The sequence below is a fragment of the Capricornis sumatraensis genome, chromosome 12, assembly GCF_032405125.1.
Source record: "Capricornis sumatraensis isolate serow.1 chromosome 12, serow.2, whole genome shotgun sequence".
In the NCBI taxonomy this organism is placed as follows: Eukaryota; Metazoa; Chordata; class Mammalia; order Artiodactyla; family Bovidae; genus Capricornis; species Capricornis sumatraensis.
Window position 1 is genome coordinate 35964896 of NC_091080.1, and position 24154 is coordinate 35989049.

The following is a 24154-nucleotide window of genomic DNA, read 5'->3' on the forward strand; positions in this document are numbered from 1 at the left end:
TCACCTGGTTTTAATGTAAAGGTATACGTGTTGTTGTAGTTATTGTTTTACTATCCACTGTTCTGCTCATGGAGGAATTCAGGGATATTTAAAAACTAAGCCCCCATCGCCATCTATAATTTGTCCTGTACTTTTTTGTATTATTGCAATTTTAAAAGTGGATAACTACTGAAACTATTTTAATTTGTAAGTTCTGAATTAAACATACTCAAGTTTTTCTAATTATGTGGGCATATTGTTACTGTGAATAATTCAAAGGTGATATAAGTTCTTTGAGTAGGCTCATTCCTTTCATAACATTTCAGTGATGTTCTTTATTTAAACTATAAATATTATTGAGTATTATATAATTTTAATAAGATCTATCAGTGTTACTAAAAGTATAGTAGATACTTTAGTGATATTTCCTGCACTGTTATTGTCCCTTCCTAAGATGTTTCAACTTAAACGCTGCTTCTAAGGTGGGTTGTGTATTATGTCTAGTATTGCTCCTCCCCCCGACCCCAATCTTAACTATGACAGGGATAGACACCTAACCCAAGGTTGAGCCATTCAGATTCTCTCCTGATAGGAAGTAACTATAGTCAGATGGTAAAAGAAGTTTATATTCAGGCACATTGACAGTCAAGTATAGGGTGCCATACTGGGCCACATCCTGATGACTAAGAAAACGAAGTTAGTCTGAAGTGAAAAATTTGAGTTGATAAACAGAGACAAGCAAAGATAGGAGGATATGAAGCTGCCTTTAGAGGTAAAGGGAATAGCCTTGGTTACTGACTCCCTGTTCCCATTTCTAGGCTGCCTCAAGTCTATCTGTATTTCATTTCCTGTTTCTGGATGCTTATGAGACTAACTGCTGTATCCCCATCATAATTAAATTATATGTAATGATCTTGTGAGTTCTCAACCAAATATAAATAATGCTCACGGAATATAACAGTGATATTCAGAGCCACTCTGTGCTGTTGTGGAATAAGACAGAGTAAAGAGCACTAGGCTAACACACATAAACACACACACATGCCCACACTGAAACATCCTCCTTTCTAATTAACTTGGGTGATTACTGCTTCTTTATTACTATGGCAACTCTAGACTCATGGTAGTTCTAAGACCTCCTGAATAAAAATTATAAAGATCTAATATCAGCACTCAAACTACAACTGGACTTTCTTCCTTAAATCTTAACTCAAGGTTAAGCTTACACTTATAGGCTATTCTCAGCCCTTTAAGAAAAGGCTCATGGTTCCACTGAAGTGAATCCTCCATTGCTCCTTAAGCCAAATAAATAAAACAATTTTGGATCAAAGGTTGTTCTGTCATCTTGGGCTGGTATATTTTGATACTTGCATACATATCCACTCTGATTTTTACATATTAGTTTAAAAATTGAAAGGCTATTACTTTTCTTAGAGAAAGTTCACCAAGCTCCTAAGTTCACAGTAAAAAATCCTTAATTATTGCCAAGAGGAACACACACACACACACATCAAAAGCTATGCAAAAGCAGCAAATGTTAATAAATGAACTTAAAAGATGTGAACAATGGTGATTACTCTAGAAACATACAGTAATGAATTTAACACAGTTCAACTAATAAAAGTGATAGACAAATTAAGAAAATAAAAGGATATTATTTTGACATGTGTTTTAAAGGACACAGACAATATAAACTACTGATAATTATTCTATGAGAAAAACTTAAATGGGATACATTTGAATTAAGAAAAACTGAAAATAAAAAAAACAAAAAAGATGCAATTCAAATATATTTTATGATTATTTGAAATTAGGAGTAATCGCTTTCTCTTTTCATATGATGCTAAAATATCCTCAGTTACTTAAATTCAGTTTTGTTCCTACCATGTACACATGATGAAATCGAAAGTATTGAGATTTATTCATTAGAAGGATTATTTTTGAACAGAAATATTCAACAGCTACAGGTAGGATATTATCATGTAACTCTCCTGCTCTTCAGGACAGTTTGACAGTTTTTCTTCTCAGAGGAGAGAAATAATGTACCAAACTACGGAGAGAGGGGAAATGGAGCAGAGGGCAAAAGAAAGAATGATCAAGAATACACGTTCAAGAATGAGAACATGACAGGATACGTAACTTCCATAGGCTGGGGTAGAGAGCAAAAGCAGATTTTGCGCACATAAAGGAGTCATCTTATGGGTGTAGATGATTGATCAATATTAGGAATTCTCACCACAGAACACAAATTTTATCTATCTCCCCTTATTTTATTTTCAAAACTTACCTCTACTAAACATTATCAGTAACAAAAATAATGTTCTATTCAAGTACAAGAGAAAAAGATACTCAATATTAACGTACAAGAATCTAAGCTAGGCAATGTTAATAAAACCAATAAAATACTTCCTATTTACAAATGAAAATAATTTTATTAATACTGTATAAATAAAACAGCAGAGAAGAACAGACAAGAAGGCATTAATTTGGCATAAGGAATCTGAAGCAGGACTCAATGGAAGAGAATAATTTTGAGGAAAGAAAACCATAAAAAGATCCAGTGCAGAAGAAAGAGTTGTACAAAAACAAAGAGATGGGACATGTGTGACTCACTGAATGTTCAAGGAATGTCTTCTAGCAAAAAGACAGAGACTAGTTGAGTCTGAAAAGGAAGGTTATGACTAAATTGTGAGGGATACTAAATGTTGTTCTGGAATACAGCAGAGAATTCTAGATCTTTTTGATTGTTCAGCCTAGCAGAAATTTGGAGGACTGTACCTTAACATGGTCAACTTTCTATTTTGTCAAGGAATGGCATTTACAAAACAAAACTTAAAACCGAATAATCTCCCATTTGCTATCATCACTTTATTAAGAAAAATAATTTTAATGGAAAAGGAGGAACATTAAATCAACATCTCCCATTTGCTATCATAATTTTATTAAGAAAAATAATTTTAATGAAAAAGGAGGAACATTAAATCAACATAGTTTTAAAAATTGGATATATTAAAATTTATTAGATGTAGAAAAGTGAAGGAATAAAATTATATTCTGCTAAGTAAACACAAAGTGAACTTTGAATATATAACCTGTTCTAATGCTTCATTTTTAGCATAGTTACCTTTTTAAAAAATGCAATAGGAATATTCCTAATGCTCTTTCAACTCAATTCAGAGTTTCTGAGGTAAACTTAGGGCTTCCCATGAAAAAAAACTCGTAATTACCAGGGTATTTCTCCAATCTTCTCTGCAGTGCTGGGAAGAAATAAGAAACAGACTAGATTTCTGACCATGGAAAATTCTGGAAAAGGGGGCTGGCTTCATATGTGGGATTCTGACTGACCAATGTAGAGCTGTTAAAGGTCATCTGATAGTAATTTAAAATTGTCACAAATTATCATTTACAAACCAATAATGTAAGCCTCAAAACTTCAAATAATTCATTCCTTCTTTGCTTTGGCTACTGAAAAACAGTGCTGAATTTGTGTCCTAATTTTAGTAACAGTATAGGATCCATCAGTAACATTACTACATTACTAACTTTATTCCATGTTTAGTTTAGCATGTCTTTGTTCACTATTTATGATTTTCTTTGGTAAATTTGTAATAATTTCTGGAAAATATATACATATATAATAGAAAAAAATATTTTGGGTAACAAGGAAACATTTGAGACTTATTTTTCAATAATGCTTACTGAATTTTTTTCTTATTATAATTAACATGTGTTATAGGGTCACTGTACTAACCATTCTTTTGACCTAGGACACTCTTCTAGTAAACTGCATGGCTTATCTCCTTTAAGTCTTTGCTGAGATGTAACTTTTTCTATTGAATAATTTAAAATTAATCATCCTTCTTTAAAACTGCATCCTAACCCTGACACTGCTATAATCCCAATTCCCTATGGTGTATTAGTACTTATCATTTTACACAGGACTTGTACCACCTTCTAATGTGCTATCTCATTTAATTATTTATTTTGTTTAGTGTTTATTTGTGTTTTCTCTTTGATAGAATATAAGGTCCACAAGGCAGGGATCTTTATTATTTACTAATATATTCCAAGTATCTAATAGCACTTGGTCTAGAGCAAGAAGACAACCATATGACACTATTCTAAGAGCTTTATATGCATTATTTAAAATTTAATTCTCACAAGTCCTCTATGTGGAAGTATTATCACTGACTACATTTTATAGAAAGAAACTAAGCTACAAAATGGGTTAAGTAACTCACAAAGGTCATATAACTAAGAAAGTAGTGAAACAAGGATTTAAATTCAGGTTATTAACTATTACTGTCTCCACTAATAGAGACAGATTGTGCAAAAGCAATTAAGACAATAATAGAACAGGTACAGAAAAATGTCTACAGTAAATAGGAAGTGAAAAGCAAATATATATATATATTTGCTTATTATATATCTGCTAAATCCAAGGAATAGCACCTAAGGCCATCATTTACTTATATCAACTAGATTTTGATTACCCCTTTCTGAAGCTCATGAATATTTATAAGTCAAAACTTCTTTTTAAAGAAACAAGGCTTCAGACAACCATACTTTTCAAATCTCCTAATACAGGTGCATGTATTAAATCTTCCCAAAAGTTAATTGATCTTCTTTGCCTTCTCACTTCATTTAAGCTGTTACTGAGTAGAAGATAACAGCTTCATCAATTCCCAGTTAAGTATTTCTTTATATTTTCTCAGTTAAGGACTGTCATATTACATGCTATTTGTGACTAAGCAAAGTCACTTAAAGAAATATCAATCTTATAGTTAGAAGGAGATTTTAAACATCATTGCTTAGCAAACACGCAACCTAAAAAAGGATATATAGCAGCCCTAACAGATTGAGATTATAAGGGCCAGAATTTCCCTTTCCAACAATTTTTCAAAGTTTTTCATTCTGTTATGAGCACTGATTGTGAAAATACTCTGTTTTTTAATAAATAAGGAGAAAGCATACATGAATATCTTACTAAAATTTGTGGAAGCAATGTCTTCTTATTCTTCTGGCAATAAATATTCCTTTAGTAATACAAGTTATGCCATGATTAATAGATACATTACAGGAAACTAAATAATCAGAATATAGAGAGAAATCATACCTTCTATCAATAGCTCTTGTCCATGACTGCCAAGAAGTGTACGAGATAGGAATGGGGCAAAGTCTACAAAAATTTCACGAAGAAGAGGAGCAACTTTTTCTAAAGCTCTTTCAAGTTTTGCAGTGATGCTGTTGAAATTAAGACATAAAGACTAGTAAATATGGTTCAATATAAAATGTAAAATAAACTTTACTTCTAAATTAAAACTTTTAAAAAAAGTCACAAAAGTCCAATTCTAACCCACTAAATAGTAACAGCTTTATGTAGAACGCACAATGTAGAGTTTCACATTAGTCACAAAGCTACTCAAAAGGCCACAGCTAAATCAGAATGATTATACTGCAAAAAGGAAACAGGGTCCTGTCACCTACAAGAGCCACAGATACTGGCCATAACTCTAGGAGTTTCAAGAAAAGAAGCTGCTATATGTCTTGTCTATCCTCCTGTTCACCAAAGAAAAACTGTTTTGAATACCTACTATATGAGTCACTGTGAAAGTTACAAAGAATAAACTCTTGTTCTCAAGAGTTCCCTGAAAAGCTGGACAAATAAGGGAATAACTGGAATTCAGTATGACGGAGCTGAATTGCTTTGCCAAAGCAGGCATTTTCTATATCATAAGCCCACTCACTTTTTATTTACCAATCATTATATCATTATTTATATTGTTTAATATTAAATTTCAAGTTACATGGCCTTACATAAGCACTCTCTGATATTCTTGAAAGTACCTCGAGTAGGATATGTAAAAATAAAAACATGGATAAAGAAAATAACACTGCTGAAAAATAAATTCTGCTCAATAATTCTGCTCAAATAAATAATTTGGTTATATCTAAATATCTCTCTTAGAAGTAAGTGCTTTAGAGTAAGAATGCTTGGATTGGAAGGTTGACTCCAATGTATGCTACCCAGGTGACCTTGGGACATCAAACTTTCTACATCTGTAAAATGAAGATGATAACTCTACTTCCCCAATGAGAGTTAATGAGCTAAGGCATGTGAAGTGCACAGAAAAGAACCTGACATACAGTGAGAGGTCAACAATGACAGCTCTTGTAACTGTTACTTTGAACAAAACACACCTATACTTACTCATACAAAATGTGACTCATATATTTGAACCAAAACAAAATCATTATAGTAACCTTAGATAAGCACACACTCTTCTACATGGATGACATGTACAGTAAGGAATTAAACAATACTTCACAATAATAAGAGTTCTTCCACAGTGCTAAGTAATATTTTTGCTATATATAAGGAAACCATAAATGACAAAAAATTAATCACAAAAAATGTGTAGCATATGATTAGCATTTAAAATGAAACTATTTTATTTTTTTAAGTGAATAAAGAGGAATTATGGAGTAATATATGATAATAATAATATCCTATATAATAATAATAGTATCCTATATAATATGGGATAAAATAGAATTATATAATAAAGGATGCTTTCTTTCCTAACTTGGAATTAGCATGATCTGAACTCTCTCTTATTGTACACAAAGCCTCACCATTAGTACTGCAATTTAACTTTGCCTTCTTTTATATGGGTCAACAGCTTTAGAGAAACAAGAACTCAGGTTTAATTACTTAAAGAGAATATCCTGGGGGAACATTTTTAGGCAAGAAAAAGGGAAATGGTGGGGCTTTGCAAACTTGCTAAAGATAAAGAGCTTTCAGTATTTGCCCCTACTCTGATACTCTAGGAGCAAATACCTACATTAGGGCAACGGTTCTCAATTTCTCAATCTTTAGTGTATTGTAGAAACATCACTACGAATGAAAGTCATCTCTCTTTAAAAAAAAAGAAAGGAAAAAAGGCACAGAAAGAAATGAAAGATACTGAATATTATCTTCAAAGCATTAAAAGAAAACAGTTGCCAAAAAAGAATCTATTCTGGTTCAAAATATCTTTCAAAAAAGAGAGGTGAATTTCAAATATTTCTAGTTAAAAAAAAAAACTGAAAGAATTCATGAGTGTCAGGCCTACTCTAAATGAAAACAAAAGGAGTATTCTTCAGGAAGAAAGAAAATGATAGCACATAGATGTCAGACATTCAAAAAAATGATGAGCAAAAATAAATGATAAACATTTGGGTAAATATAAATACATGTTGACCAGTAAGACAGTAATTGTATTCTCTTGAGGCATTTAAAATTTAACATGCACACACATAGGCATATACATGTAGAAATGTGGTTACAAAATTTGGACTAAATGAAGTTAAGCTATACTGAGATCCATGCATTGCCTGGGAAGAGAACTTAGATAATCAAGAATTAATGTTCCAATCTGGAGGATGATCATTTAAAACACTGTTTCTCAAAGTGTATTCTCAGCAGTACCAAGATCGCTTAGTGTAATGGTTAATTTTATGTGTCACCTTGACTGGACAACAGGGTGGCCAGATATTTGATTAAATATTATTCTGGGTAAGGTCTGTTAGAGTATTTCTGGATTAGATGACAATTTGAATGGGTAGACCGAGTAAAACAGACTGTCGTCCCTAATGTGCCTGTGCCTCATCCATTCAATTGAAAATGTAAATAGAATAAAAGGCTTGATAAGAGGGAACTCCTTCTACCTGATAGTTGGTCTTTGCTGGCCTTCAGACTCAACTGAAGCATCAACTCTTCTGGGGTTTTGAGCCTCTCAGCTTTCAGACTGGAACTTATACTATCAGGCCTTTAGACTTGAATTAGAATTACATATTGGCTCAGCAATGTGTTTTAATAACCCTCCTATTTAACTCTGTTGCCTACTGATGCTTAAGATCCATTGCACTAAGCAAAAGAAATAAGGTATAAACTCAACCTACAGTTTCTTGTTATTTCTCTATAGTGAATATTTCTTAATGGCAATATGAATAAAACTGATTAATCACTGCCAAGACTTGAAAGGAAGGAAAGCAGAAAGCAAACTCATAATAAATATTAAGAATAAAAAGGAAGGACTTTCCTACAGACTACATGAATGTTAAAATAATAATAACAGAATATTGTGAACTATAACAACAGAATCTACCAAAAGTCACACAAGACAAAAATAGAAAATCTGGGGATAACTGTAAAAATTTAATTTATAAACTTCTCCTAAAAAGGAAATCTAGAATCAGACATCTTTGTTTGTGAACACTACCAAATATTTTAGGAATAAAAAAACAAATAAAACAAGACAAATTAATAAAAAATCATATGCAACCTCTTCAAAAGATAAAACAGCTATATATAACATCATAAAAAGATTGGATTTCTTTTAGGAAGCAAAGGTTTGTTTAACATTTTTTTAATTAAAAGTCATTATTATAGACCACATTAACAGAAAAAAGGAGAAAAAAATCACATGGTCATCTCTATTACTCCCCTCCAAAAAGAGATAAAATTTAACACTCATAGTGATGGTAACTCAGTTAATTATAAACACAAAAGAAGTATTATATTTGATAAAAAGTATCTTTAGTAAATAGGAAACATCATTATTAATGATGACATATTCATAACTTTTCATTTGAGGTGAATAAGAGAATGACTGTTCTAGTCATGTCTATAGAAAACTGTACTGGAGGTACTAGGTGATACTAAAAAAGAAAAAGAAACAAAAAAGTGTAAGGATGTAAAGGGGAATAAAACTGTCAGTATTCAAACATCAAATGACTGTGTACATATATGCTTATTTAGCGATAATAATGGATAAATTAGAAAAAAAATAAAGGTTTCATGATATTAGCCCAATATATTGAAACAAATTATATATACTGGAAAACAGTTAAAATGAAATTTATACAATAAACAAATTTACATTAAAAATATCAAATTCCACTTTTCACCTTAAAGGGGTTAAAAGAGTCTACAATTACCTCCCATGCTAACAACTAGAAAATTTTATAAAATGCAGAGAACAACTATTTTCATACAAAATGCAGGGTATGAGACCATAAATCCTGAAGAAAAAGAAACAACATGAGTCCCACCATCACTCAGATTTCCTACATGGAGGTATTTCAACAAGACTAAAACTGTAGTTCAAGGAGAACAGAATATATAGGACTTAGCACCTATGAGGAAGGTGTCATGGAGAGAACAGTAACCCTTGGGTGAATAACAATCTGTGTATGTGATGTGTGAAAGCTCTCAACGTTAGAAGAGAACAACTTAGAAAGAACAATTATGGAAGAGTCATAACAGACATCTGCATCCCACACAGGGCCCAGAGACTTCTGTAGACACACTGAGCATTTTGGAGAAATCTAGCATACTTTCTAAGCATGGCAAAATTAGTCCAAGAATAAAGGCCATTCTAGATTTGGAAAAACAGTTTTTTGAACAAATGGTGCAACACAAACTGGACTTTCATAATCAAAAATATAAACCTGGACATAGATCTCACCTCTTACATAAAAATCAGCTCAAAATGGGATCCTGACTTTAAACTAAAAATGTTACTGAACCCACAGAACTTTATTGAATACACAGGAAAAAAAATCTTTGGGACTTCAGGTGAGGTGAAGATTTCTTAGACAAGACACCATGATAAACTAGACTATAATAAAAATTCAGTTTTCCTCTGCTACAAAGAACATAACAATAAGCTATAGTCTGAGAGCAAATACTTGGAAACAACATTTCTGAAAATGGAATTGTACTAAGAATACTGAATGCACAAGACTCAAAAGTGAAAAAGCACTCTAATTATAAAATGGGCAAAAGACATAACCAGACATTTCACTGAAGAGGACATACTAATAGCAAATAAGCACACAAAAATATGTTCAGAATCATCCATTAGGAAAATTCAAATTAAGACCACAATGACATATCCTTATATACCTACCAAAATGGCCTACAAAAAAAAAAAAAAAAAAGATAAAACCAAATGCTGATAAAAATGAGGAGAAACTGGACTATTCATATGATGCTTGTGGGAGTTTCTTAATAAACCTGAATAGGTACTTACCATATTAGCCCAGTAATCTCACTCTTGGGCACTAATCCCAGAGAAATGAAAACATGTCCACATAAAAATAAAAAGGTTTATTGTAGCCTTTTTTTTTTGGTACTAGCCAAAAACTCGAAAAAAAACCTGAATGTTCTTTAGAGGATGAATGGTTAAACAAACTGTCATACATCCATATCATGAAATAGTACTCAGAAATTCAAAAGAAACAACCCATTAAAACACAATGACACTTGGATGGTTCGCATGACATTATACTGAAAAAGGTCAATCTTCAAATTAACTTCTGAAACACTTACGAGTCAAAGAAGAAATCATAGAGAAACTTAGAAAAAATACTGAATGAAAATTAAAACTTAAAATTATGAAATATAGCTAAAATAATGCCTAGTGGAAGTGTTATGGCTTTAAATCCTCATAATAGAAAAGAAGAAATCTAAAACCAAAGAATTAAGCAAGTGCTTGGCAAGTATTTTCTACAGAGGGTAAGATACAAAATATTTTAAGATTTTAGGCAATGTTATCTCTGTTGCAACTACTTAACTCTGCCATTGTACTGTGAAAGCAGTCACAGGCAATACATAAACAAAGGATGTTACTGTATTCCAATAAAAGTGTATAAAGTATATGATGACAGGCAGATTTGGGCCCTGGGTGGTAGTTTATAGACTCCGGATCTACTATCCACCTTAAGACTCTAGAAAAAGAAAATTAAGCAAACCTGAAATAACTAAAAGGAAATTTTTTAAAAGTAGAATTTGATGTAATTGAAACAGAAAAAGAAGTAATGAATCAAACACCTACTTTCTGGAGGGAAATTACAGTATTGAAAAATCAATGGTACTCTGCTAATGCTAAAATAAGAAAAAGCATAAAATATTAATAACAAATTCAAAGATGAAAGAGGAAACATCATTAGAGAGTTCCTACAAGTATTTTGAAATAATAAAATTATGAAAAACTTTATGATAATAAATCTAATCAAGTAGATAAAGTGGCTGAATTTTGGTCACAAATGACCAAAACTGATGCAAAAAGAAAATTGAAAATCTGAATAGTCATCTACCCACTGAAAGAATTTAATCTGTAAAACATCCTCAGTTAAAAAAAAAAAATCCAGAGATTGCTTCACTGGTGAAATCTCAAACATCTAAGAATAAATAACACTAAAGCTACAAGTAGTTGCAAAGACAAGATGGTCGATCTGAATGCAGAGTTCCAAAGGATAGCAAGGAGAGCTAAGAAAGCCTTCTTAAGTGATCAGTGCAAAGAGAGGAAAACAATAGGATGGGAAAGACTAGTGATCGCCAAGAAAATTAGAGATATCAAGGGAACATTTCATGCAAAGATGAGCACAATAAAGGACAGAAACTCAGCAGTGGCCACAGGACTGGAAAAGGTCAGTTTTCATTCCAATCCCAAGGATGCTCAAACTACCCCACAATTGCGCTCATCACACAAGCCAACAAAGTAATGCTCAAAATTCTCCAACAGGATGTGAACCAAGAACTTCCAGATGTTCAAGCTGGATTTAGAAAAGGCAGAGGAACCAGAGATCAAATTGCCAACATCCGCTGGATCAGAGAAAAAGCTAGAGAATTTCAGAAAAATATCTACTTCTGCTTTATCGACTATGCTAAAGCCTTTGACTGTGTGGGTCACAACAAACTGTGGAAAATTTTTAAAGAGATGGGAATACAAGACCACCTTACCTGCCTCCTGAGAAATCTGTATGCACGGCAGGAAGCAACAGTTAGAACCAGACATGGAACAATGGGCTGGTTCCAAATAGGGAAAGTGAAAGTGAAGTCGCTCAGTCGTGTCCGACCCTGCGACCCCGTGGACTATAGCCCACCAGGCTCCTCCGTCCATGGGATTCTCCAGGCAAGAACACTGGAGTGGGGTGCCATTTCCTTCTCCAGGGGATCTTCCCAACCCAGGGATTGAACCCAGGTCTCCCGCATTGCAGGCAGAGGTTTTAACCTCTGAGCCACCAGGGGAGTTCGTCAAAGCTGTGTATTGTCACCCTGCTTATTTAACTTAAATGCATAGTACATCATGTGAAATGCCAGGCTGGCTGAAGCACAAGCTAGAATCAAGATTGCCGGGAGAAATATCAGTAACCTCAGATATGCAGATGACACAAACATTATGGCAGAAAGCAAAGAAGAACTAAAGAGCTTCTTGATGAAAGTGAAAGAGGAGAGAGAAAAACCTGGTTTAGAACTCAACATTCAAAAAACTAAGATAATGGCATCTGGTCCCATCACTTCATGGCAAATAGATGGGGAAACAATGGAAACAGTGAGAGACTTTATTCTCTTGGGCTCCAAAATCACTGCAGATGGTGACTGCAGCCATGAAATTAAAAGACGCTTGCCCCTTGAAAGAAAAGCTATGACCAACCTAGACAGCATATTACAAAGCAGAGACATTACTTTGCCAACAAAGTTCCATCTAGTCAATTGGAAATCTGTTCATTTAAACTAAAGAATTGGAAGGTAAAGAAGCTACTTATAATTTGGAAATAACAACACTAAAAGAGATCTATGCTGCTGCTAAGTCGCTTTAGTCGTGTCTGACTCTGTGCGATCCCATAGACGGCAGCCCACCAGGCTCCCCCATCCCTGGGATTCTCCAGGCAAGAACACTGGAGTGGGTTGCCATTTCCTCCTCCAATGCATGAAAGTGAAAAGTGAAAGTGAAGTCGCCCAGTCGTGTCCAACTCGTAGCGACCCCATGGACTGCAGCCTACCAGGCTCCTCTGTCCATGGGATTTTCTGGGCAGGAGTACTGGAGTGGCTTGCCAGGTGATATATAACCCTTGTTGCCATAGATCTGGAGAAGGCAATGGCACCCCACTCCAGTTCTCCTGCCTAGAAAATCCCATGGAAGGAGGAGCCTGGTAGGCTGCAGTCCATGGGGTCACGGAGGGTCGGACACGACTGAGCGACCTCACTTTCACTTTTCACTTTCATGCATTGGAGAAGGAAATGGCAACCCACTCCAGTGTTCTTGCCTGGAAAATCCCAGGGATGGGGGAGCCTGGTGGGCTGCCATCTATGGGGTTGCACAGAGTCGGATACGACTTAGCAGCCATAGATCTATAAATTCCATTCCTTATTAAAATTCCAGGAAGTTGGTTTTAATATGGATATTGATATCAGTTCAGTTCAGTCGCTCAGTCGTGTCCGACTCTTTGCGACCCCATGTACCCCAGCACACCAGGCCTCCCTGTCCATCACTAACTCCCAGAGTGCACCCAAACCCATGTCCATTGAGTCGGTGATGCCATCCAACCATCTCATCCTTTGTCGTCCCCTTCTCCTCCTGCCCTCAATCTTTCCCAGCATCAGGGTCTTTTCCAATGAGTCAGCTCTTGTCATCAGGTGGCCAAAGTTTGGAGTTTCAGCTTCAGCATCAGTCCTTCCAATGAATATTCAGGATTGATATCCTTTAGGATGGACTGGTTGGATTTCCTTATAGTCCAAGGGACTCTCAAGAGTCTTCTCCAGCACCACAGTTTAAAAGCATCAATTTTTCTGTGCTCAGCTTTCTTTATAATCCAACTCTCACATCCATACATGACCAATGGAAAAACCATAATCTTGATTAGATGGACTTTTATTGGCAAAGTAATGTCTCTGCTTTTTAATATGCTGTCTAGGTTGGTCATAACTTTCCTTCCAAGGAGTAAGCATCTTTTATTTTCATGGCTGCAATCACCATCTGCAGTGATTTTGGAGCCCAGAAAAATAAAGTCTGACACTGTTTCCACTGTTTCCCTATCTATTTGCCATGAAGTGATATTGATATACTGATTCTAAAATTTAAATGGAAGTACACAGCATCAACAATAGTTTAGCATTCCTTGGAACAAAAAGGACAGGATGGGAAAACAGTATTTACCCAGATACTTATCTTTCTTAAACCTAAAGCTAATTATGACAGTATGTCTTAAGGACAGACAAACTGGGTAGAATGGAGTGCCAAAGCAGAGTCGTGTTACATAGGAACATGATTTATGACAAAAGTAGAGATAGGAGAGTTTCTCAAATAAATGGCACTGGGTCATCTTGACATCCATATCACTTCTGCTTCATAAAATTCACAAAACTCAGTTCCAGATGAACTATGCATCTCAATATAAAAAGCAAAAATAAAGCAGCCAGAGGATGAGTTGGGGAAAATTAAAAGCATGAAAACCCCCAAAACTTGATAAATTGAGTTTCATTAAAATTTACAGCCTCTTTTGATGAAAACAGATTCCACAGATGATAAGAAAAGCCCCAGAATGGGAGAAGGTATATACATAAAACATATAACCATCAAAGGATTCATTTTCAAAATGCATAAGGAGAAAAGCCTTTACAAAATAAGGAGAAGACAACTCAATGTTTTAAAATGAGTAAGAGATTTCAACAGAGAAATCACAAAAGAGGAAAACCAAAGGACCAATAAATATTGGTCCCTTTGTCCATGCCAAAAAGTCCATTTGAGGAATTTACAACTATCTAAGATAGTTAAGATATTACACAAGATATTACAATATATGATATTACATAAGCTATTACAATATAAAGATGCTTGACCTCATTAAGTACCAGAAAAATACAAACAGAAAATACAATGGAATGCCACTGACTCAAGGGACATGAATTTGAACAAACTCCAGGAGACAGTAGAAGAGAAAGGAGCCTGGTGAACTGCAGTCTAAGAGATGGCAGAGTCAGACACAACTTACTGATTGAACAACAATCACCACCACTATACTTCCACCAAAACGGCAAAAATGGAAGAGTGACAATAAGTAAGTATTATTACAGATTTAATGAATAAGGCACTCTTGTAAGGTGCTAATTGAGTTTAGTAAACTTGCATCAACCACTTTGGAATACATTTGGCATTATCCAGTAAAACTGAACATACAGATATGAATCAGTAATCCCACTCAGTTATTTACCCAACGTATATGCATACAAATGTGCAATATACCTAAGAGTAATGTATAAATAGCATTGTTATGTAGAAAAGTAGCATTACTCGTAATAGTGCAAACCTGGAAACTTTCAAATACCCATCATCAGTAAAACAGATTAATAAATTTTAGTATACAGCACTAAGAAATAAACATGAACAAAACTATTGCTACATTCAATACAGGTAAAATCTCAGAAACATAATGTTGAACAGAAGAAGCCAGAGACAAAAAGAACCCATACTGTGCAATTCCATTCATAGAAAATACAAAAAAGACAAAACTAATCCAGTTTCAAGTCAGAGTGGTAGATTCGAAGAAGAACAAGAATAGAGTCAAAAAAGGCACACAAGATGGGGGCTTTGAGGTACTTGCAATACTCTGTTTTTTGTCTGGAGTGGTGGTGACACAACATCATTCTTTCATTGAGCTTTTATAGTCTGTATTTGTGTGATACTTGAATTAAGAACATGAATAAATGTGTGTGTGTATGTGAAATTTAACATCAAGCATGTGGGCCAATCTCTTCTAGGAATATTCTTTGATGTATGCATGCTAAGTTGCTTCAGTCGTGTCCGACTCTTTGCAACCCCATGGACTGTAACCCACCAGGCTCCTCTGTCCATGGGATTCTCCAGGCCAGAATACTGGGGTGGATTGCCATTTCCTCCTCCAGAGGATCTTCCCCACCCAGGGATCCAACCTGAGTCTCCTGTGGCTTCTGAATTGCAGGAGCCACATTGATTCTTTACCACTGAGCCACCAGGGAAGCCCATGTTGTTTGATATGTTACTGCAAATCATTTATCTATTTATCAAGATACAAACAATAATGTTTGGTGATTCTACCTCCAAATATGTATGTTACATATAACTCTATTCTGAAAGTCTATATTTTAAACTCATCACCCCATCAAAGATGTCCAATTTTATCATGGTGCCACATGTGCATGTTTCTACCTTACATGGAACTGTAACATGTGCTATATGACAGTGGATTATAAATTCAGGCAACATCTTGAAAACCATTCAAGACTTCTCAGTTTAGACTCTGAAATATAATAAATAACTTTTACATAATGAATAATTATCTAAAATATCAAAACAATGAAATACATAAACATTCTTAAGAATTCTTAACTGTATCTTTAAACTTAATGAATACTGTTTCACTCTTTTTGAGGTGGAAGGAAGGGAGTAAAATGAGTGAAAAAACAATTAGTTATGTATACCTCATGTTTTCAGCCGAATCTTCTGGCATTGGAGCAACAGTTTGTACAGCTGGAAGGTTTTTGCTGGTAGCACCATTCACAAAACTAGAAGACGAGGAAGAAGACGAAGACCCTGAATCCACGGCACCTGTTCCCAAAATAATAGTTTTTAGCCTTAAATACAAACTTTTGAACAAAATAATTTTCATTACATTCTTACTGAGTTTGAAAAAAAATTCATCTGAATTTCAAAATAGAATTAGGCCATTAAAAAAATCATTTGGCCAACAGTACATTAATAACTATAATTATTAAAAAATAGCTAATGCATTGAAAGTTTATTTACTTATATTATGCTAACAAAACTACAGATTACAAATGGGGCATAAATAAAAGACATCAACAAATGAAAACAATTTTAGATAAAATGAGGTTGATAAAACAAAGCAAATTTAGATGGGAAAATATTATCTGCTTTTTTATTGCTATGTTGTTATACTTTTAGTTTTTATCATTTAAGAAATAATTAGCAACAAACTGTCTCAACATAAATTTGTGGCCCTGCAGCATCAATGCTTATTTTAATAATATGATAGCTTAAGAAGGACTATAATAAGCATATTTGTACCCAATTTTAAAATAATGAGTTTCCTCAACGATATGAAGATGCCATTTTAGAACAGATTTTCCTATATTACACCATATACGTATATTAAATAGCCATGGAGTTGAGGGACATCTAGTGTTCCTAATTGTTATCTTTATATTATCTTACACGTAATACCCTTAAAACTTGGATTTCATAACAACACTTACACAGCACGTTTGTGCCAAAATCTAAACTAGTTTTGGGTCCACTTTAGATGCTGACCCTCAGGTTATTTGTGTGTGTGTATCTGTATATATGTATTTCTAAGGAGGATATTCATTGACTACATTTTTATTGTAATATATGTTTCATACTATCACTAGACCTCTGGCTACCATCACTTTCTAAATCTATTATTAATTCATAGAATAGAAATTCAAGGAAAATATCATACCTTGTTTCAAATAAATATAAAAAAGAGATTATTTGCTTTTTACTCATAAAAGTAAGGATTTAGTCCATAAACACCAAATACAGATTTTTTTCCCTACTACACTGGCATATTTTAAAGTTCTTAACACTTTTCTGAGTTTACATTTTGCTAAAAGGAAAACATTTTTATTCCTTCCTCTAGAAAGCAGAATGAATATAAAGAGTAAGGCTATAAACTAGATAGAAAAAAAAAAAAACTTTATATAAGAAGTCTTCAAACAAGTTAGAAATAAATACTTGTTTTAATATGTATAAATCAAAGATGTTTTGTTCTTTAACACAATGCCATTAATGATGTTTATTCGCTAACATAAATATGCTTCATAGAGTACATTCTACTTACTAAAACCCCATAAATGTGCTGTTCATGATGTGTCAGGACTCAGGTGGTATGATAAACAAGATAAATACAGAAAGCACAAAGAGCTATGAAATTAATAAAAATGGGAATAATCTAAGTAATGATAATAGATGGAAAAGTTCAAGGCTATACAGTTTGGAGAAGAGAAGGCTACTATAGTCAGGGAAGGAAAGTCAGGGATCATCTTGCGTTGTGTAAATACCTAAAATGGAATCACAAAGATTTGGGTAAGGATTTATTTTGCTAATAATCAACAGGAACATTTCTGGAAATTTACAAAAAAAGAAAAATGTTATTTTAGGCAGGCTTTTAAAATTTGTAGTGATTTGGAATTTTTCTGTTTCTAGAAGTTTTAGGAAAATGTTGGACAGTGAATGGATAAAATTGAAATCTAAGTATATAAATTAATACAATGTCAAACAATGGTTCTTATTCACATGCACTTTTTGTTAAGTTGAGGCTCTTGCATATCGTCAAGGTTCTTAGGGGAGCTTTGTGAAAACTATATATTTGATTTCGACCAGAAAATGTTACTAAATCCATTTGCTGTCACTAATATATATAGTATACTTTGATATTCTTGATACAGTTTACTAATTTTTACATATCAAATGTCAGTGTTCAAATTGTATTTCGGCTTTGCTCCCCAAATATCCTTCAGGAATCTGAGTTCACTATGAAAGTAAACAGCATCTTGTTTTGAGAAGACTCAAAACAAAACCCATAGTGTTCTCAAAAGTGCCTAAAAAGTTTACCCTAGAATTACAAAATCTGAAAACATAAAGAATAATCTTCTTAAAGATTAAGATAATCTTAAAATGATCACAGTATTTTAATTTTTAAGATCAAATAAGCAGAAAAAATGAAGATACAGGAAACAGAAAGAAAAAGATGAAGTATCACAAAAATAGATAAGGACAATACCTGTTGTATTAATCATACTTTTTGGTGTAGCTCCAGTAGCAGCAAATATATTAGAGGTACTGCCTGTTGGCAGTGCACTTCCAGCAGCAGTGGCTCCTACAGTAGTTACAGCTAAACTACCTGGAGGTGGCTTCTTAACAGGGACCACAACACTCCTGCAAAGAAATGATGAAAAATAATGTCTAAGATGAATTCTAATCTTGCATTGGCAGATACATGTAATCAATATCAAATTATCTTTTAGAAAACATTGTTTTGATGTGGACCATTTTTTAAGTCTTTACTGAATTTGTTACAATATTGCTTCTCTTTTACATTTTGGTTTATGAGATCTTAGCTCCCTGAACAGGGATTGAACCTGCAGCCCCTGCATTTGAAAGCGAAGTCTCAATCACTGGATCACCAGGGAAGTCCTATCATCACATTTTCTCCTCTTTCTTTTTCCTTTTTCTGACTGCAACTTCATTGGTGAAAAGAATATAGACATTAAGGATATACTGTAAAGTGTTAACTATTATCATTTATTTGGCAAATATTTAAGTAGACTCTAGAATTTGGACACTTTTTTAAAAGATGACATGTGGTCTATAATCATGACCCTAGGAAAATGTGAAAAAGGTGTGCTCTAGTTAGAATATTTTTCATATATGCACATAGGGATTTTTTTGTAAATATACATATATAAAGTGTCCATTGTATCTCTATTACATTCTAAATGCGGAAAATAGTCATAAAAACATTTGAAAGCCAAATTCTGAACTTCTTCATAGTAAAGCTAAATATTAAGGCAAGGAATACAGAATAACAAAGTGGTTCAGTGGTAAGGAGTCTGCTTGCAATCCAGGAGACATGGGTTTGATCCCTGAGTTGGGAAGATCCCCTAAAGAAGGAAAAATACTCCAGTATTTTGCCTGAGAAACCCCGTGGACAGAGGAGATTGCAGGGTTACAGTTCATGAGGTCGCAAAAGAGGCAGACATGACTTAAGAGAATCAACAACAACAAACAATAAAATTAAACTTTATTTCCCTGAATAAAATTGAGTTGTTTTTCATAATAGGGAATAATGAAAGAGAAATGAAAGAGAAATGAGAGTATACACTGGACATTCGGTAAAAGATCTCTTTAGCTTTCAAACACTGACTTTGTGAGCTTAGGAGTTGAAAATATTCTCGTTTCTTTAGCATACTTAAATGAATTTCATTAAAAATTCTGAACTTAACATTTGTGTTAACCTTAAATAATAAATAGATGTGAACAGTCAACTTCAAAGATAAATAAACTATTTCTTTAAAATAATAAATATTTTTACTTTCTTTCAGTAAAGCTTCATCTTTCTCAAAGTTTACAGTTCAGTTCAGTCGCTCAGTCGTATCCGACTCTTTGCGACCCCATGAATTGCAGCACGCCAGGCCTCCCTGTCCATCACCATCTCCCGGAGTGCACTCAGACTCACGTCCATCGAGTCCGTGATGCCATCCAGCCATCTCATCCTCGGTCGTCCCCTTCTCCTCCTGCCCCCAATCATCTCATCCTCTGACGTCCCCTTCTCCTCCTGCCCCCAATCCCTCCCAGCATCACAGTCTTTTCCAATGAGTCAACTCTTCGCACAAGGTGGCCAAAGTACTGGAGCTTCGCTTTAGCATCATTCCTTCCAAAGAAATCCCAGGGTTGATCTCCTTCAGAATGGACTGGTTGGATCTCCTTGCAGTCCAAAGGACTCTCAAGTGTCTTCTCCAACACCACAGTTCAAAAGCATCAATTCTTCGGTGCTCAGTCTTCACAGTCCAACTCTCACATCCATACATGACCACTGGAAAAACCATAGCCTTGACTAGATGGGCCTTAGTCGGCAAAGTAATGTCTCTGCTTTTTAATATGCTATCTAGGTTGGTTGTAACTTTTCTTCCAAGGAGTAAGCGTCTTTTAATTTCATGGCTGCAGTCACCATCTGCAGTGATTTTGGAGCCCAAAAAAATAAAGTCTGACACTGTTTCTACTGTTTCCCCATCTATTTCCCATGAAGTGATGGGACCAGATGCCATGATCTTCGTTTTCTTAATGTTGAGCTTTACGCCAACTTTTTCGCTCTCCTCTTTCACTTTCATCAAGAGGCTTTTTAGCTCCTCTTCACTTTCTGCCATAAGGGTGGTGTCATTTGCATATCTGAGGTGATTGATATTTCTCCCGGCAATCTTGATTCCAGCTTGTGTTTCTTCCAGCCCAGTGTTTCTCATGATGTGCTCTGAGTTTACAGTACACCAACTCTATTTAATAAACACTTTCAAGCATTACTCACTTATTTATCTTGAAAGCAGATGTATGAGGTATTTTAAGTTCAAATATAATGCCTGAAAACGAGTGAATGTCAGCAAAAATATATCCAATTTAAATTAGGTCTTTTTAAAGTACTATCTCTGAGATGTTATTTTATTTTAGTTTTTTGGCTGTACCAGGCCTTTAATTGAGGCATGAGGGCTGTCAGTTGTGGCATGAGGGGTCTAGTTCTCTGACAAGGGATTAAACCCAGGTCTCCACAATGTAAGCATGGAGTCTTAACCACTGGACCATCAGGGAAGTCCCTAAAATAGACCTTTTAAACTAGTTCTTTTAGATTGTAAAGACAAATTTAATTTTCTCATTAAAAAGCTCTATTTAAAGGAAACTGTATCAATCGTTCACTGACAAGTCTATGGTTTAAACTTCTTTAATACCAACAATTTTTAAAACAAAAATGACTTCATCAATGTAAAAAAATTTAAATTTATAAGATTATTTTCAATTTCAGGGGCTTTTAAAATATTTTTGTGACAACAGTAATTATAATGTTAGATAATTTTAACCTCTGCCCTCCCAAATTCTTCCATTAGCTCTTTCTAGATACTTTTTTCTTTTTTGCTTAATGGACAGAGTCAATTCATTAGACTCAACCTGTACTTTCAACTATCTTATTAAATTTCTAAAAGCACACACTATGCTTTCCATCCCTTCACTGACCATTCCTGATTGAACACTTTAATTTATTTCACTGAGAGGTGGTGTGACATTATGGAGAGTGTATAGGATGTGGAGTTAGAAGATTAACGCTTAACAACTAAATCACTTCAAGATATGTGATATTAAATTTCAGTTTTTCAGTAAAAATGGCAAGGCAAATATGACTTATTTCACGTATACCTGGATAAATTAAATGAGACTGTATTTAAAAGAACCGTGTCAAGTTAAGAGATGTCCATCAGCAGATGAATGGATAAGAAAGCTGTGGTACATATACACAATGGAGTATTACTCAGCCATTAAAAAGAATACAGTTGAATCAGTTCTAATGAGGTGGATGAAACTGGAGCCTGTTATACAGAAAGAAGTAAGCCAGAAAGAAAAACACCAATACAGTATATTAACACATATATATGGAATTTAGAAAGATGGTAACGATAACCCTGTATGTGAGACAGCAAAAGAGACACAGATGTATAGAACATTCTTTTGGACTCTGAGGGAGAGGGAGAGGGTGGGACGATTTGGGGGAATGGCACTGAAAAACGTATAATATCATATAAGAAACGAATCACCAGTCCAGGTTCGATACAGGATGCTTGGGGTTGGTGCACTGGGATGATCCGGAAGGATGGTATGGGGAGGGAGGTGGGAGGGGGGTTCAGGATGGGGAACACGCGTATGCCTGTGGCGGATTCATGTTGATGTGTGGCAGAACCAATACAACATTGTAAAGTAAAAAAAATAATAATAATAAAAAAAGAGATGGCTTATAAATGTTAATAATTGTTACCACTTTCTAAATTGAAATAATTCTCTGCCTATAAGATAAGGTATTTATTTACAATGATATACATAAAGATCAACAGAAAAAAAACCAAACTAATATTCTGGATTTATCATCAAAACTCTTCCCTAAACTTATAAACTATTTCATTGACTAGCTAGGAAGAAAACAAAATTATCAATTCTTGATTTGAAAAGAAGTTAAACTATCATTTTTTCCCATAAATCTTTCATTAAAATTTCTATGGATAACATAAAGAAACGCAAACTGATTGATAGTGCAATGAGGTATATTTGTAAATGGTACAATATATATATATATATATATATATATATATAGCCAAAGTTTCCTGATTAACTAATCACTACTAACTTCGTACAAACTCTCTGTAACAAGGCATCTTGTCAAGAACTGAAGCTCTGAGATGTGTATTAAGAAAAATGAGTTATATGAATACGGGAAAAGAATTTCATCTCAACAACTTGTACTGATGGCTTATAAATAAATGCAAACAACATTAAATGTCTTCCTACTAAAAGAAAACTTCTGAAAATATCTGATTTAATATTAGCTGACATTAAAGCCTTCAGACACTTCACTGACAGCAAACTCAGCAGTATAGTAGTTACTACAACATGGGATATAAATAGAGTACACAGTGACTAGAAGCCTAGTCACTCAGACAGATCTGAGTTAGAATTCTACCTCTAAGGTATCAAGCAAGTAAATTCTTTAAGCCCCATTCTCCATACCTTTAAAATGAGACTCATAATAGTTTATACCTCGTAAGATTGTTACAAAGATAAAATTATATACTATTAATACATATCAAATGTTTAGCATTTTACCTGGAACACTGTAAGTGGTCCAAAAAGCTTAGCTATCATTAGTACTGCCATGGCTCTCAAATGACACCACCCTTATGGGAAGAAGTGAAGAAGAACTAAAGAGCCTCTTGATGAAAGTAAAGAAGAGAGTGAAAAAGTTGGCTTAAAATATAACATTAAGAAAACTAAGATCATGGCATCTGGTCCCATCACTTCATGGCAAATAGATGGGGAAACAATGGAAACAGTGAAAGACTTTATTTTTCTGGGCTCCAGAATCACTGCAGATGGTGACTGCAGCCATGAAATTAAAAGATACTTGCTCCTTGGAAGAAAACCTAGACAGCATATTACAAAGCAGAGGCATTACTTTGCCAACAAAGGTCCATCTAGTCAAAACTATGGTTTTCCAAGTAATCATGTATGGATGTGAGAGACTATTAAGAAAGCTGAGTGCTGAAGAACTGATGCTTTTGAACTGTGGTGTTGGAGAAGACTCTTGAGAGTCCGTTGGACAGCAAGGAGATGCAACCAGTCCATCCTAAAGGAAATCAATCCTGAATATTCACTGGAAGGACTGATGCTGAAGCTGAAACTCCAATATTTTGGCAACCTAATGCGAAGAACTGACTCATTTAAAAAGACCCTGATGCTGGGAAAGATTGAAGGTGGGAAGAGAAAGGAATGACAGAGGATGAGATGGTTGGATATCATCAGTGACTCAATGGATGTGAGTTTGAGTAGCTCCGGGAGTTGGTGATGGACAGGGAAGCCTGGTGTGCTGCAGTCTATGGGGTCATAAAGAGTTGGACACGACTGAGCTACTGAACTGAACTGAACTGATGGCTCTCAAAAGTGCTGATGCAATCTGGGTCTACCACAGCAACAGTTTCCAGAGTGAAAGAAGCAATAATCCTGATATATTCTGTGTC

General features: G+C 34.4%; 1 protein-coding gene across 4 annotated transcripts in view; it reads right to left on the minus strand.

Moving 5' to 3' along the window:
- NBEA (neurobeachin) overlaps window positions 1-24154 on the minus strand; it is a 664301-nt gene that overhangs the window by 392358 nt on the left and 247789 nt on the right. For all 4 annotated transcript variants that reach the window (XM_068984682.1, XM_068984685.1, XM_068984684.1 and 1 more), the window contains 3 exons: window positions 18613-18767; window positions 16268-16394; window positions 5096-5223 (listed from right to left, as the gene is read on the minus strand). In XM_068984682.1, coding sequence (XP_068840783.1) covers window positions 5096-5223; window positions 16268-16394; window positions 18613-18767 — 410 coding nt within the window. The remainder of the gene's footprint in view (window positions 1-5095; window positions 5224-16267; window positions 16395-18612; window positions 18768-24154) is intronic.